Source organism: Armigeres subalbatus, chromosome 2 (genome assembly GCF_024139115.2).
Source record: "Armigeres subalbatus isolate Guangzhou_Male chromosome 2, GZ_Asu_2, whole genome shotgun sequence".
NCBI classification, from domain to species: Eukaryota; Metazoa; Arthropoda; class Insecta; order Diptera; family Culicidae; genus Armigeres; species Armigeres subalbatus.
This window is the reverse complement of record NC_085140.1, coordinates 186271551-186287651: the sequence shown is the minus strand read 5'-3', so window position 1 is coordinate 186287651 and position 16101 is coordinate 186271551. Positions and strand designations below refer to the sequence as shown.

Below are 16101 nucleotides of genomic sequence, written 5' to 3'. Positions count from 1 at the left end.
CTTCCACGACATCTCCGGCTATCAAAGTTCCCAGTTGACTGATATCATCGCAAATTTCTGCACGGTAATAAAGAAACAGTCGTCAACGAAATTCGGCAACACTTCCACATATATCGAATCTTCGCACGGTAGTACGCTAGGTCTCAAGTAAACTACCAGAGGTGCTAGATCCGTGAAGCTTCACCAGTAACCTCTTAAATGGCTCTTTTGTGGGAGGCTCATTTGTAACACTGTGGACGACCATTCACCTAAGTCGGGCTCGACTATTTTGGGCCGATACCAGTTAAACGTGGACGCATCGTGGTGAAAAAGTGGGTCACCTTGTTCACCTGTCTCTCCGTGAGGTCTATTAATCTCGAGGTCACACATTCGCGGAGGAAGCCCATATGGCATAATGCCGTTTGGCATAGGGGAGACCAAGATGAATACACCACTAGGTGTTCCAATCTGCCAAATTCACGATTCAGCCATCTTGGATTTTAGTATGGAAGAGCCAGCCGGTTTGTTTATGGTTTGCACCGAAAATGAATTTTTCACCCCGCCTTCTTCTCGTCCATAAACTGGGCAAATTGAAACACCTAGCTGTGTATTCATCTTGGGGGAGACTGTGTAGACTTGATCCCCTTTTCTGATTTCCGATGTATATGTATGCCAAAAATAAATAAACATACGCAATTTCCACACAGACTCTCTAAGAAATATAGTATTTAACTTTGCTGATGTATGACAGTCCTTAAATTATTGTTGTTATTGATACACAATCGATTTTTTGGAGTGCTGTCAAAAATCGACTTTTAAAATATTCGGGGGAAATTGATCCCTCTCCAAGAACTTGCTTTGATAAAATTAGAAAGGTGCCTTCAGGTTTTTTAAATATTTTTCCTTCAAAATACGCGGAATTTTCGAATTGCTGTGCGTATACGTGAACGATTTTTGTTATTGAATTTGACAGCACATGCAATTTTAAAATTTGGGGAGACTTGATCCCCTTTTTATGATATCCACGCAATAAATATTTTTTCCTGACAACCCTTCATCAAATCTGTCAAATCTACAAAAAAATAGAAGCCTGAGAATAGATTTATATTTTTTTGAATTTTCTCGCCAAATTTTTGTATGGGTGACTAATGGGGGAACAAGTGTCCCCATATTGAGGCAATAACTTCAAATCCAAATATCATAAAACTTTGATGGTATGTTAACATTTTCATCAGTACAGATCATTAAGCATATTTATGGCTTTGTGCTGTGAAAAAATTAAAACATTTGGTCATTTTTATGAAAAGTTGTTCAAATTTTGCTTGGCCAATAAAAAAATCTTTAGGAAGGTCAAAACATACAAACCGCCCTGCAGAATAAATAAGGTTGTTAATCCAAAAAATAACTCACCACATAAAGGTCATTTGTCTATAGGATCAATACTAAAAAATACGCTAGAACAAAACTACTTTAGTCTTCGATAAAACAGGGGGTGATCAAGTCTCCCCGGGGATCAAGTCTACCCACCTTCCCCTAATGACATTTGGCATAACGACTTAAATGTCTAAAGGCCATTTGTCATAAATATCATTTGGTATAATTTGTTGGGTACCTCGAGGCCATTTGGCATAATCATTGAAAAGATGTATCAAATACAATGGGCCGTTTGGCATAACGACCATTTGGCACAAAAAAGGTTAATCGTAAGAATATATGATTTTTATTTTAGAAGTATGTATTTACCTGGAATAAGGCAGAAGGGTAGATGACTCCTTATTTACAAGCACGCTCTTGCCCGGGATACTGTAAAAGAGTAAATGACTCCTTATTTAAAATTATGCATTTGCCCGGAATAAGGTAAATGAGTAGATGACTCCTTCTTTAAAAGTACGCATTTTCCCGGGATGAAGCAAAAAAGTAGATGACTCCTTTAAAAGTATACATTTGCCCGGAGAAAGGCAGGAGTAGATAACTACTTCTTTTAAAGTATGCATTTGCCCGGAAAATTCAAAAGATAAATGACTCATTTTTTAAAAGTACGCATTTTCCCGGGATTGTGCAAAAGAGTAGAAGACTCCTTCTTTAGAGGTATGCATTTTCCCCGAAAAAGGCAAAAGAGTAAATGAGCCATTCTTCAAAAGTACGCTTTTTTCCAGAAGAAGGCAGAAGACTAGATGACCCATTTTTTTTCTTCTAAAGAACGCAAAAGTCGAAGCGTATGTGATTCATTTTCTATGCTTACGATTAGAATGAGACAAATTTTGAGCTGATGATTCCATCTTTTGAAGCACACGATTTCTCCTTTAACGAGAAAGCATGCATGCATTAGGTTGGAAGGGTTCTAATGAGTAGATCATTCCTCCATTCGCATTTGCATTTGAAAACAAAAACTTGAAAAAATCACATTTTTCAGGTATAAGGCAAATTAGCACATTATTTCTTCATTGAAGTCCATTTGAATTAAAATTTACACGAAATTAGGCGAAAAAGTAAATCACTCCTTAAAACAGGCATATTCCCAGAATAAGGCAATAATACAGATGTAAATCGAGCTTCTGCCTAGAGTTTTTAAAATTCTTTTAATTTTTATGCCAAATGGTCGTTATGCCAAATGGCCCTAAAACCATTATGACTATTTTTCTTTATTATGCCAAACGGTCGTTATGCCAAATGGCCCCTGGCTATTCAATTCCTTATGCCAAATGGCATTATGCCATTTGGGGTAGCCCCCACATTAGCTATCTACCGAGTTTTGTGTTCGCAATCCGCCGTTTTGTGTCTACACGTGGGGCTCCCAGCGTGATATATACGGACAGCAGGACGAACTTCTTGGGCGCTAGTCGTGAGCTACAGCAAGATCCATCAACAACTATCTAGCGGATACATGCACCGACGCGAATACGAAATGTGTGTTCAACACTCTCCGCTCCACACTTTGGAGGCGTTAGGGGGCAACTAGTAGCGACAAGATAGCGCTTGGGTCGTTAACTAGCTCAAATAATCCCGACAACGAAACCCTGCTCACAATCATCGCTGAAGCTGGTGCTATGATCAACTCGCGACCGCTGACCTTCATTCTTCTCGATTCGGAAGAACAGGCGACCCTGACGCCAAATAACTTTGTCCACTTTAGTTCCAATGGTGTGGTTCGGCCAAAGGAAACCATTGTTAGAGACCGAGAAGGTATGTCACACCAACTGGAATATGCCAAGGCTGATGGTCGATCGATTCTGGACGAGTTTGACGCCAGAGTACTTACCCAGTCTCTTGATGCTGACATGTGGTGTGGTTCGAGGATTCGGATAATCCCAAAATGGGAGATTTTGTTGTTTTGGTGGAGAAAGATGTGCCCAATGGGCTGACTAGAGGGCGCATTATATCCGTGATTGAAGGACATGATGGCCGTGTGCGACAAGCCGTCGTACAGACGATCAACGGGATCCGTCGCCGCACTATTAGCAAGATTGCAGTCCTGAATGTGCAACCAAAGGGTAAAGCTGGGACAGACCAGAATGTATTTTAAAGAGTTGCGTAGAGTGAAGCGGTGAAGCCAAATCTACCTATTGAACTGTCAAACAGTCTCTCTATCGGGCAAAATAAGCAAATTAAATTATTAATTATTGAGTAATGATTATTATGACGAATTAAAACGCAAGAATTAAATTGTATTAGATTTGATTTCGAAACAACTTAAAAACACTTCAATACAACCCCCAATAAACCTTCTTATTGGCACCATGTGGATATCTTAGTTAACAACAGAGGCGTCGCGTGGTCAATTATTCAACCTGTGCACCGAGCGGTGCATTTCGGTTTTCAGTTGTTTGATGTAGCTGTCAATGTATCAGCATTAAAACTACGAGTAAGCAAGCGCCGGTGATACTTTTATTTAAATTATATTTGTTGTAGAAAAAAGTTAAGCAATCAATGATGTAAATTATGATGAGTTGATAATCGTTCGTGCTTCCCGTATCAGTGTTAAATATTTTGAGAAAAACCTGACCTGAAAAAGGGACCTGAAATGTCACATCCAATATGAACGATCTATCTTCAACCGTGTTTCCCATATGTTTCGTCTATCTGCTTCTAAGCTACATCTAATTTATCGAATTAAAATCAAACTAAACTTAAAGTGAAAGTGGGTTTAATTGAAAAACAAACGAATCATAATGCTTTTCAATATGACATATAAGACAGCTATTCAATGAAACTGTATCTTTTAATTTTAATTCAAGTTATTTCGTAGAATGAGACAAGTCTTAATAATTATGTGTTCATAAAATTGAAATATATTAAGAATGAATAGACAGGTAATACACATTCGTAATTAGCATGTCATACATATCAGAAAAACGGGCTCCCTACAATGAAGCTTATACAGATATGTTCCGTTTTTATCAACACGGTCCGTGAGTTAGTTGATAAAATCGGAACAGTGACAAAATCGGAATAAGCCTTTCGCCATACTGATTTGAGAAAGTTAACTCCTAGTGTGCCGCTGTAAACACGCTCAAAGCAGGCGATTTATTTATGTCTTATGATCACATAAATATTTTTAGGCATATATCTCAGCTTAGGACAATTTTTTTGTAGACATATTTCTTGATGCATTCGAGGATATGTACTCCAGAATAGTTTGGACGGCCTAGAACATCCGAAAAAGTATTTCAACGATTTTTCACAACGCTACATAACAATGTAATCCTTCGTCCTGAAGTAATAAAGGGCAAACAAACCCGCATCTTATCACTTTTATTTCGATGAGGGGAAGTCGGTGAAAAGATATTTTCTCTCTTGTTAGCTACGGACTTATCACCGTTAGTGCTTGAAATATTATAAATACAACATTTAACCAAAAACTAACCCAAGTTAGTTTATTTTAAAGGCTAAATCTCTAAAAAAAAAAGATTGAATTTACTTGTTGATAAAAACGGAATAATTTTGTTGACGAAATCGGAGCGTGATAAAATCGGAACATATCTGTAATCTAAACGTTACTCAATTATTAATTATTCTATTTTAGTTTATTTAGGCTGACCATTCGTACCGTATTTAACGGGACAGTCCCGTTTTTTAGACCTTATTGTGCTGTCCCGTTGTAATCTAGAAAAACCTCAATTTGTCCCGTTTTTTCATTGATTCCTCCAAAAAGCTCCAAAATATTATTCAAACAAATTCAATATTTTAGGCAGGAATCAAAAACCAAATTCAAAGAAAGTGGAAGAAACTTATAAAAAAATGAATGTGAGATTTAATGTTATTTGGCGTTGCTTTCAAAAGAATGCAATATACGCCGTTATGTATTTTGCATAGATCGACATTCCAAAAGGTTTTGAACAGTTGATGACAACAGACAACGGGAGATTTTTTCATACAGTTTAATTTCATTGACTTTTTTCTGCTTATTCCGAAGGCATTAAAATTTGGCCAATTTCATCAGTAGATTGAACGGAATTGATAACTGGTAGGCTAGTTTATCCTGAAAATCAGGCCACGCACAGCACCAATAAATCGATTTTTTTCCTTGCGAATTAAGTAATTCTATTTTATTCAAATCTGTTATACCATATATTTTTCAATCGTTTGATTTATCATTCAAAGTCTTTTTGAATATTTCGAAACCATCATCTGTAAAAAAACGACGACGAAAACAATTTATTAATCAGCAGAACAAAATCGTCGGATTTCGGTCCACACATATTCTTTAAGGCTAGTTTACGGATCAGGAGCTTGTCTGCCAATTTCGCTTCCACATGTGTGGACGGGACCTCCATAGCCGTGCGGTAAGACGCGCGGCTACAAAGCAAGACCATGCTGATGGTGGCTGGGTTCGATTCCCGGTGCCGGTCTAGACAATTTTCGGGTTGGAAATTGTCTCGACTTCCCTGGGCATAAAAATATCATCGTGTTAGCCTAATGATATACAAATGCAAAAATGGTAACTTGGCTTAGAAAAACCTCGCAGTTAATAACTGCAGGGCTGTTACAACAGTCGCGGATTTCGCGAATTTCGCGTTTTTCGCGAATTTCGCGGATTTGTCGCGGATTTACCTTTCCAGTCGCGAAAATCGCGGTTCCGTCAAACATTGTCGCGAAAATCGCGGATTTATATCTACACTTTCGCGAAAATCACGATTTTCCTCAATTTAATTTTAGAATCAAATTAAAATAAGCGATCCGTCAATATCAAACACATGGTATTTGAATAATCTTCCAATAGTCGTATGGATGTTGGTTTAAGTGGACACATAGAAAGTCTGTCGAATTGTGAGATCGATCGTATTGTATTTCTGGATTACCGAAATGCCGAGAACTATTTATTTTATTGCTCAGAACTTTTGTGCCGCTAATTGCGGAATTACAATTATCATTACTTGCGCTGCATAGAGGTCGATAAAGTCGGATCAAACGCAGTAATATTCACACCTGCAATTGCCGGGACGAAACTGATAGCTAATCGAAGCTGTATTTATTTAGGTGTTTTAAATTTATAATATTAGGTTCAACACCAACAGGAAAGAAATAAGAAGGATTTAGCAATTTAAATTAAAAGCTTGCGAGTCAACCAAGGGCTTCGCCAGTTATTTTGGATTAAAATTATCACATTAAAATGATTGTTAGGTTAAAATTTGGTAGAGAAAAAAACACTATAAAATAGACAAAAAATAGCGATGATAGGGTCCCGACGGTTCTGGCTTCTCCCTGAGGACTGGAATCCTGGGGTTCCTGCCGCTTGTATGGCTTCTATTCTAAGTGTGGTGCAAATATGGTCCATCTGCATCCTCGAGTGTCTCACAATAATCTTTTCTTTGCGCGCTGTTCTCCGGTGGTATGTTAATTAACTTGCTGCTGAAGGATTGAGGTTAAGGTTGGGAATGCCACATTTTGACCATCCTCGCCAATATTATCTGCCAAACAGAAAATCCTTGTGGATTGTTTGACCTTTCTTTTTGTGAGAAAGGATCAGATCGCCTTTCAATGGTTGGGTCGATATTCAGAAATCCGAATATCGTCGGTTGAACGATAGAGAGGTTTTTTTAGTTGCGTCCAGTTTTGTACCATGTTCAATGACTCCTACTATATATTGCAGGCATCTCATACATACCATTAAGTGTTTGTCCTTTGTTCTATTATGCATTCAAATAACTTTTTGGTAGGCTAGTTTTTGTTCCGTTACCTTCGCTTCAAAATTCATCGCTATTCTTTTCTAGAGTTCGTTTGTGATTACTTAGTTGAAACAAACTGTTTGACTGAACGTGAGCCTTTAGACTTCAAACTAATCCTACGATGGATAGCACATACGGCGTTGTAATGCTCACCAAGATGGCAGAACGCCATCGTGTACGTGGTAGCGTACTGAAAAGTATAATTCAAATATAGCCCTTGATATAACTGGTATTTACCTAAGACAAAAGACTGCCATCTGTATAAACAACTTTTAAAGAAGGGCAATGATACAATATCGATTCAAATGGGGAGTTTCCCGGCAAATCAAAAAATGAATTTCTTTTGGACATAGTTCAACGCTGCACATATATTTTCTCTGGCTCATGGTATGGTGAAAGCGTTACATAAATTAGCGAATTTTCTTTCATTTTGTTTTCTATTGACAAATAGATTTGAAGCAAAAATATTGTTTTTTTTTTAAATTATGGAACGTGTTTTGAAGTAAGAAATCATATTTTTGTTTGTCGCGGATTTTGTTTTTAGTCGCGGATTTCAATTTGCTAGTCGCGGATTTCGCGGATTGGAATTCGACTAGTTTGTAACAGCCCTGTAACTGTGGAAGTGCTTAAGTGAACACTAAGCTGCGAGGCGGCTCTGTCCCAATGTGGGGATGTAATGCCAATAAGAAGATGTGTGGACGGGATTCCGTTGTAGAAAACTAGAATTTCGGCCTGATTCGAAATACAATTCAATCTCCGAGAGTCCGAGCTGTAAACCTGCCTATAAAATTGTTTTACTTTTCGCGACGAAATTGCATGAGCTCCACCTTTTTGGAAGCACATGGGAATAAAATAACGGACAATATTCCCGAGGTGTGAAGATACTTTTAGCGCCATTTAAATCAATTTCAATCAAAAATAATTGTGAATTGATTAGATTTGACTTTTATTCACATGCGTCAACCATATTCATTGAATTGATTAAAATTACATTTTATTAATGTTCTTCCCTTGTTGAGATTCTTGTTATTCTTAATCCGGAGATTTTCCCTCACTTATATTCATAAAAAAGGTTTTGGCACGGGAAATCACTAATCCCTCCCTATTGCTCTTCCCGCATTTGTCTTTTGGCATTTTTTTCTTATCTCTCTAATGCCCAGACCGGGGCTTTATGCAGGGTACTTTGACTATTTTTTTTTGTTATTTTCAATTGTTCAGAATTGGAAAAGTTTTTGATATTGGTCAGTAATAGAATCCTTAATGCATTTTTAAGAGTGGATTAAATGAAATATCAAAATTCCACTTTTTTAATATTAAACAAATACGTTTTTTGTTCCTACTTGTTTTTGTTCGCGCTCATTTAAAGAGAGAAAAATTGTAGTTTAGTATTTTCCCACAACTTCTTACTTTCCCACAACTACTACTCGAGAATTAAGTCCATAAATTTTGAAATTTCTACAGCTTTAGAATTTAACCACAAGGTTTTTTGACATGTCCCATTTTGCAAGTGCGTTTGTCCCGTTTTTTCACTGAAACGATCTGGTCAGCCTAAGTTTATTTCTTAGATGAATCTTTTTTTCCGAGGGGCTGTTTTCATACCACGTGGAAATATGTCGAACAATTTTATATGTGTACTTCCCTACATTAGCGTACACATCTGATCATGCAATTTTTCATTAATTTGTGTTAACCATGGACATTTTTCCTACCCCTCTACCCGCTAAGTTGTCCACATGGTATACGAATAGCTTTTGGATATTGGATTTGACGAAAAATATTATCATAAGCCACAATCACAATCAATATGAAATATTAAAACGCTTGTGATCCAATGTACTTATTAACCGGACTTTTGCCATGGAACGCTTTGAGAGAGCAGAAAATTCATTTAATCACCGCCTCTTTTCTTTTTCTATTTTGTTCCGATTGCGCGCTCTTCAACCAAACGCGCATGCGCTGTTTGAAGCGGTATGGGTTACCTACTCGGTAGGCACCAAACCGATGTGCTTTTCTGCATCGGCACCAAACCGTGCACTGCAAACGATGAACGCTTTGGCTACCTATACATCGCCGATTGCGGTTAAAGCGGATGACCTACACATACAAAATAATGCGTGTATGATGCATGGCAAACCGTTCTCTGCTGAAAGTGCACGAGTTGGACAACATGTGGCGGTGCGTCGTCGTTTCGGTATCGTGGAGTAAAATATAACGCGCCCCCATCGTAGCATTTCGGTTGCCTCATATCACATGTCGCCTGTGAAAATTCCGTGCATATTTTACGATTATGTATTTATACTCAATCGTTAAATTTGTACTAAACATATGACAAATGCACATAATCCAAGTATTTGTATAAGAATGACAAGAAATCTATTGAGAGTTTAAATGTTAGGGACAAAATTGCTACCTGTGCAGTGCACAGGTTGCACATGCGGACGCGACGCCTCTGGTTAACAAATTAAAAAACTGTACACTCCCGTGAAGTCACTTGAATGGTTGAACAAAAATGAAAGTTGCCAACATAATAACATGAACATATTTCAGAATAAGTGCAACCAGATCTTCTTTGTAGAATTTCACTATCATAAACATTCACTATCATAAACCGCGCAATCACATTGCTGAACGCCGCCTACAAGGTACTCTCCCAAATTTTATGCCGCCGACTAACACCAATTGCAAGAGAGTTCGTGGGGCAGTACCAGGCGGGATTTATGGGTGAACGCTCTACCACAGACCAGGTTCGCCATACGTCAGGTATTGCAGAAAAGCCGCGAATACAACCTGCCCACACATAATCTATTTATCGACTTCAAAGCCGCATATGATACAATCGATCGGGACCAGCTATGGCAGCTAATGCACGAAAACAGATTTCCGGATAAACTGATACGGTTGATCAAGGTGACGATGGATCGGGTGATGTGCGTAGTTCGAGTTTCAGGGGCATTCTCGAGTCCCTTCGAAACCCGCAGAGGGTTACGGCAAGCTGATGGTCTTTCGTGTCTGCTATTCAACATCGCTTTGGAGGGAGTAATACGAAGGGCAGGGATTGACACGAGTGGTACGATTTTCACGAAGTCCGTCCAGTTATTTGGTTTCGCCGACGACATTGATATCATGGCACGTAACTTTGAGAGGATGGAGGAAGCCTACATCAGACTGAAAAGCGAAGCTAGACGGATTGGACTAGTCATCAACACGTCGAAGACGAAGTACATGATAGGAAGAGGCTTAAGAGAGGTCAATGTAAGCCACCCACCACGAGTTTCTATCGGTGGTGACGAAATCGAGGTGGTTGAAGAATTCGTGTAGTTGGGCTCACTGGTGACCGCCGATAACGATACCAGCAGAGAAATTCGGAGGCGCATAGTGGCTGGAAATCGTACGTACTTTGGACTCCGTAAGACGCTCCGATCGAATAGAGTTCGCCGCCGTACCAAACTGACTATCTACAAAACGCTTATAAGACCGGTAGTTCTCTACGGACACGAGACTTGGACGATGCTCATGGAGGACCAATGCGCACTGGAAGTTTTTGAAAGGAAAGTGTTACGTACCATCCCAATAACCAAAAGTTTCTTTAACAGTACGTTTGTTAATCGACACGATTAGCGCACCTCACTTTGGTCATTTTGACCCACTATCCCCAACAGCCAACGGTGAGTGTGATAGGAGTGCACTCAACTGATAAGATACTTCTGCACTCATATGAGAGTTGGCGCGAAAGGTAATAAAAACAAAAAGCGAAATAGGATAGACAAAACTTGTTCAACGTTGTTCAACATCTTCCCATACACTATTTCATAGCATATTAGTGTAATTAATAAGATACCAAGTGAATTAAACCATACAAATAGCGGTAGGCTAATTCCTTATGAATACAGATTTCTCTCTAAAAATTTGGCTATGATTAGTGATCAGTGTATCAGCATATGTGCTAAGGCAGTACTCGATTTTGCTATCAGAACCGGTGAGAAAATTACAAAATTTCCCACATTATCGAATTGAACTTGAATTATACCGATATCATACAGCTGGATTTGCGCATACCCGTAAGCTATGTAGAAGTCCGTCCGGCTCAATTAGTACCCGTAGCGAAGGCCAGTGAGGACACTAAACGTAAGTGCAAAATATGATTTATATAATGTTAAGCTCTAAGGATACTACTATGTTGTACCCGTCTTCAGGGGTTCACAAGGCCACTTTCACGGTACATTTTACCCAAGCCTAAAATTGTATGAAGATAAATTCATGCTGATGAAGAATTTCATAAATCTCGTGTAGTAAATAAGTTCTATGTGTCTTCTAATAGGAAAATTATATTCTCCAATTCATCAACGGATTACGTGCGTATCAAACTCATTTCCGTGACGGAGAATTATAATTCCGGAACCTCTCGTTGAAACGACTTTCAACAACGTTTTTCGCTTAAGCAGCTCAACGAAGCTGATTAAGCGAATAACGTACTCTTAAAGGAACTTTTGGTTACTTGGGATCTAAGGTGGGGTGCAGATGGCGGACGGTACGTAGAGGAGGCGAATGAACCACGAGTTGCATCAGCTGTTGGGAGAACCATCCATCGTTCACACCGCGAAAATCGGAAGACTGCGGTGGGCCGGGCACGTAGCCAGAATGTCGGACAGTAATCCGGTGAAAATGGTTCTCGACAACGTTCCGACGGGAACAAGAAGGCGAGGTGCACAGCGGGCAAGGTGGATCGATCAGGTGGAAGACGATTTGCGGACCCTCCGCAGACTGCGTGGTTGGCGAAGTGCAGCCATGGACCGAGCATAGGCGTAACTAGAGTCTCGGTCTAGGGGGGGCCATAGCACCAGCTGGTGGGATGTAATTTTCAAAGGCGATTTAAAGTACTGTGCGCATGGATTGCAATAGAAATTGTTTGACTAAGTTTATCGCTCATTCGTTCTAGAACTAACATAAAAAAATCGCGAATAATACGATTGATTTCCAATGATGCTGTGATTGCTTCAAAACGGTGTGTCTGTGTCAACTTGTCTTCTCCATGTTACTAAATGTGGATAAATGTGTAATCTAAGATTCAAGAATCTTCTTCGAATTATCTATGAATGAAATTCGATATGAGTATATTTCTGAAAGTTTTCAAGCATTTCCATGATTACTTAATGCATAAAGATCTCGATTTTTTTGTAACTTGAAATTTTTGAAACTCTTTAGATGTGGAATAAATTCCACGAAATTTTGTCATAATCAATCTAAGTATTCATGCAATTCCAAAATGTATGCTATGTGCTGAAATAGTTAAGTACCGATGAATACAAATTTGGAATCCTAAAGTGTTTTTTATGAGTCATAAATTCCATGAGCCATAAAATTATGAGTCATAAATCAAATTCCAGAATAACATAGGGTTTTTGTAGTTACTGACGTTAGGAAGAGGCTTTATCATGGTTTTCTGAATAGGTGAGAGATTTCTCTGCAAAAATCAAAGAGACTTGAGAAGCAACCAAATCGATCTGAATTGTTCTGCAAAAGAAATGTTTTCTGATCTAATTTTTTTTTATCCTAAAAAACAAATTCTAACTAAAGCAGGCACAAAAGAGTTTTCCGATGATCCTAATGAAATCGCCAAAAAATTAAATGGAACAAGATCTTTTGAGGATTATAAAAATATTTCTTTAATGCAATCTCTGTTGTGAGTGCGAAGGTTGCCTAAGTTTTGTCCTAATACTTTCAATGGAATGCGTTGTTGATTTTTCTGTCATTGTAACAAAGATTCTTAAGTTTTATAATTTTATATCTTTCTGTGCTAGAATTATGTAGCGAGAGCAAAAAGCTCCATAGGAATTTGATCAACTGTTTTGCGGCATACCTTGCGATTAACTCGAAGATTTTCGAAAGAATGGTCGTTCGAAATTTCATTGACCGGATTTGTGTACATGTGCTCATTTTGAGTAGTTGCTTCAGTCTTTTTTGAAGCGGATGGTAGTTTAATAGAACAGAAATATTTATATCTTAGTACAATTATGTTTTTATGTTTCTGCGACCAGGATACTAGTCAAACAAATGCAGAAAAAAATTGTTATTTTAAGCTAGCAACTGAATTAGAAGCGGCATTGATTTTAGCTTAAAACTCGAGAAAATGTTCCCGGGGGTCCAACTTGAATATTTCGATGCTTTACTGAACAAATGGTCATAGATGTGATAACGCAACAAAAAATATGTTTATAGAATTCATAATCAAAATTAAGAAATATGTAGGAAATATGTAAATGAAATAAAAACTGACTAAGTTGGAATTACTTTTCAAAATTTTCTGGGGGGGGGCCACAAGTAGGTCTGGAGGGGGCCAGGCCCCCCCTTATTTACGCCAATGGGACCGAGCTGAATGGAGAAGACTTTTATGTGCAGCACAGGCCACTCCGGCCTTAGTCTGATAATAAATAAAAAAAAACTATCATAAGCTTTGGGACACCCCGTCCCGGGCCCCCACAAAACCTTATGTACTAAAATCAACCTTACATTAAGGAGCATTCGAAAAATGTCGGTCCGGTGCCCCTTCCAGTAAAGTCCCTGGTATATGGGTTCTTTCTAAAATAACGTAACACTAAATTTGGTGATTTTGGGCCCCCACCCTCCCCCTCGTAACACTTTTTGTATGGAAGGTTTATTTGTTTTTTGTATGGATCGTAACGTTCGGCTTGACCCCCTCCCTCCCCCTTCAGCGTTACGTAATTTGTGAAAGAACCCCATGTAGTCACTCATTTTTTAAACACTAATCCAAACCGATTTGCTTGCAACAATATATAGCCAAACTTGTTTTTGTATGCACGAAAAAAGCACCATCACCGTTAGGTAGATTAAGCAGGATTTTGTTTTATACTATGTTCTGAAACCCAAACTGATTAAGAAATTCTTTCCGTTCCATTTCATGCAAAACACTTTTTACAGACACAACTTTATTCTACTCCAAACCGCTACCATCCCAAGCCGTCCCAACAGCGTTAAGCAAACCACTGAGCGCAATAAGTTTTTATTAGCATTCTAAGCCTAGAACAGCTGGCCGACAGCCGCAAAGCAGTCTTCTTGTCGAGATACTTCACCAGTAGCATTGCCACAACTTCGTCCGGTAGCCCATCGAGCGAGGGATAAATCGTTATGTCTTCGCCCAGACAGATAGCATTTCGAATCGGGATGAAAACGCCGTTCTTGAGTTTGAACGAGAGCTCCTTCAAATTTTGACAGCACAGTGCAAGTTTGTGCAGATTTACCAACGGGATGTACCGGGCCACGGGAAGTGTAATGCTCTGACCCGGAATTTCGACCCGATGGGGTGTGGTGAAGTTCAGAATGAGTAAATCGCCACTTTTAATTCCCACCAGGGAACATCGCACATCCGATCCAAGCAGATTGAGATCCAATCGGTAGCTGCGGGTTTCGCGACTGTAGAAGTTTTCCGGCACGATTCCGGAGAACAGCCAAACTACGTTGCTATCATAAGAAGCAAAACGGGGCTGAAAGCGACTGGACATGTACATAACTCGATGCCCTACAGGGATAAATCCTGCCTCGAGTGCGACACTGTAGACTGTCATGAAGAGTAAATCAAACGCGCTTATCTCGATGCTGTGCTGATAACGTTGAACGAATTGCTGCAGCAATCTAATCAGGTGCTTCGATAGCTGAGATTTTGTGCTGTCTTCGACTAGAAGTTCCACATTGAGATCAGTAATAGGCTTTTTCGTAGCTGGAATAGAAAAGTGCGAGAAAAGAAGAATATTAGGCACTTCTCTTTTTGTCGGATCAGCAGCAAAATCTCAGCTATACAAGGAAGTATATCGGAAGAAGTTGAGAAGCACGAAAAGCTGAACTTAAAGACCCGCAAGTCACCTGATTGATTCCGAATAAAATCGACGAATAATTTGCATTAACCAAAAGTTAGTCAATTACAAATATGTAGTTTGTAATTGAATTCATTTAATTCGAGTGAGCCCATCGGAGCAACCATTGTACAGGTCAAGGAAGTATCAAATTTGTAATCCAGAGAATAGAAAATGTCTTCAACAAGTCCAGCTACAAATACAAAATACTTTGATCCAAGAACTTCAACAAATTTATTTAGACGAAAATAAAATTCGTCGTCCCCCCGATTGGAAATTTCGAAATACATTCTTAATTCGTCGACTTTATTTGGAATCACCAACTGTGGAACCCTTAAAAGAAAAGTAAAACAAATCAAACCTTCATTCTCTTCTGCCACGGTTTCCAGATTGTGAATTTGGTACGGAACAGAAGACGTCGAGGATGAACTCGAAGTTTCTGGTGCCCCTCCCTGACCGGATGAGTAAGACGGTTCCATGTTGCATGCGTCACTGATAACAAACTGTCAAGCTAATTCTCAGCCTATTTTTCGTAACTGCTTGCTTCACCAATCTGCACTTCTAGAAATCTGTCCAATCATCACTTTGGACATTGTTGATGCAACATTCTAATCACGGAACGAGAACTCTGACAGCAAGCAACAAGTAGCCACCGCAAGCCGCCGGCTCAAGTTGCAGAAAATAACACCGAAATCGAACACCCTTGGAATGAGTTTGTTGCGCGATTCTCCAAGCACCTTTCTTGTCGTCAATTATTATTCTTGTTCACTAAAACGTTTATCACGTAAAAACAAAAACCGCACTCAATTAATAATATTTTAAGGAATCACCAGTATATTTCTGAAACATTTTCTATACGAAAAAAAAACAATAAAAATCGCGATTTTGGGACAGATTTGCACCTGCGGAGATCGACCGAAAAAAAACTGAAAATGCACGAAGCGAACCACAACACAAAAGGAAAACAAAACTGACAGATGTGTCCCAATGAAAAATATATAGGAATCTCGAATTTATGTGGGGATGTCAATTTATCTGTTAATCGATTATTTTGTATTTCATTTCACCGTTATAAACTCGGTTATAAATAA

At 38.9% G+C, this 16101-nt stretch overlaps 2 protein-coding genes across 4 annotated transcripts in view; both read right to left on the bottom strand.

The window, feature by feature from the left end:
• The window catches only part of LOC134211395 (uncharacterized), a 215876-nt gene extending 200027 nt beyond the window's left edge, over nucleotides 1–15849 (bottom strand). For 2 of the 3 annotated variants that reach the window (XR_009979012.1, XM_062688204.1), the window contains exon 1: nucleotides 15372–15849. Coding sequence is in view for 2 of the 3 variants with exons in the window: in XM_062688204.1 (XP_062544188.1) it covers nucleotides 15372–15489 (118 nt within the window). In the remaining variant the exon portion in view is untranslated. Of the gene's footprint in view, nucleotides 1–14072; nucleotides 14878–15371 lie in introns of those variants that run through there. The other variant, XM_062688203.1, reaches the window with a different exon arrangement.
• LOC134211392 (GATA zinc finger domain-containing protein 5-like) overlaps nucleotides 1–15859 on the bottom strand; it is a 679652-nt gene extending 663793 nt beyond the window's left edge. The window contains exon 1 of the mRNA XM_062688198.1: nucleotides 15841–15859. The gene's annotated coding sequence lies outside the window, so the exon portion shown is untranslated. The remainder of the gene's footprint in view (nucleotides 1–15840) is intronic.
• Between the last annotated feature and the right edge of the window lie 242 nt (nucleotides 15860–16101).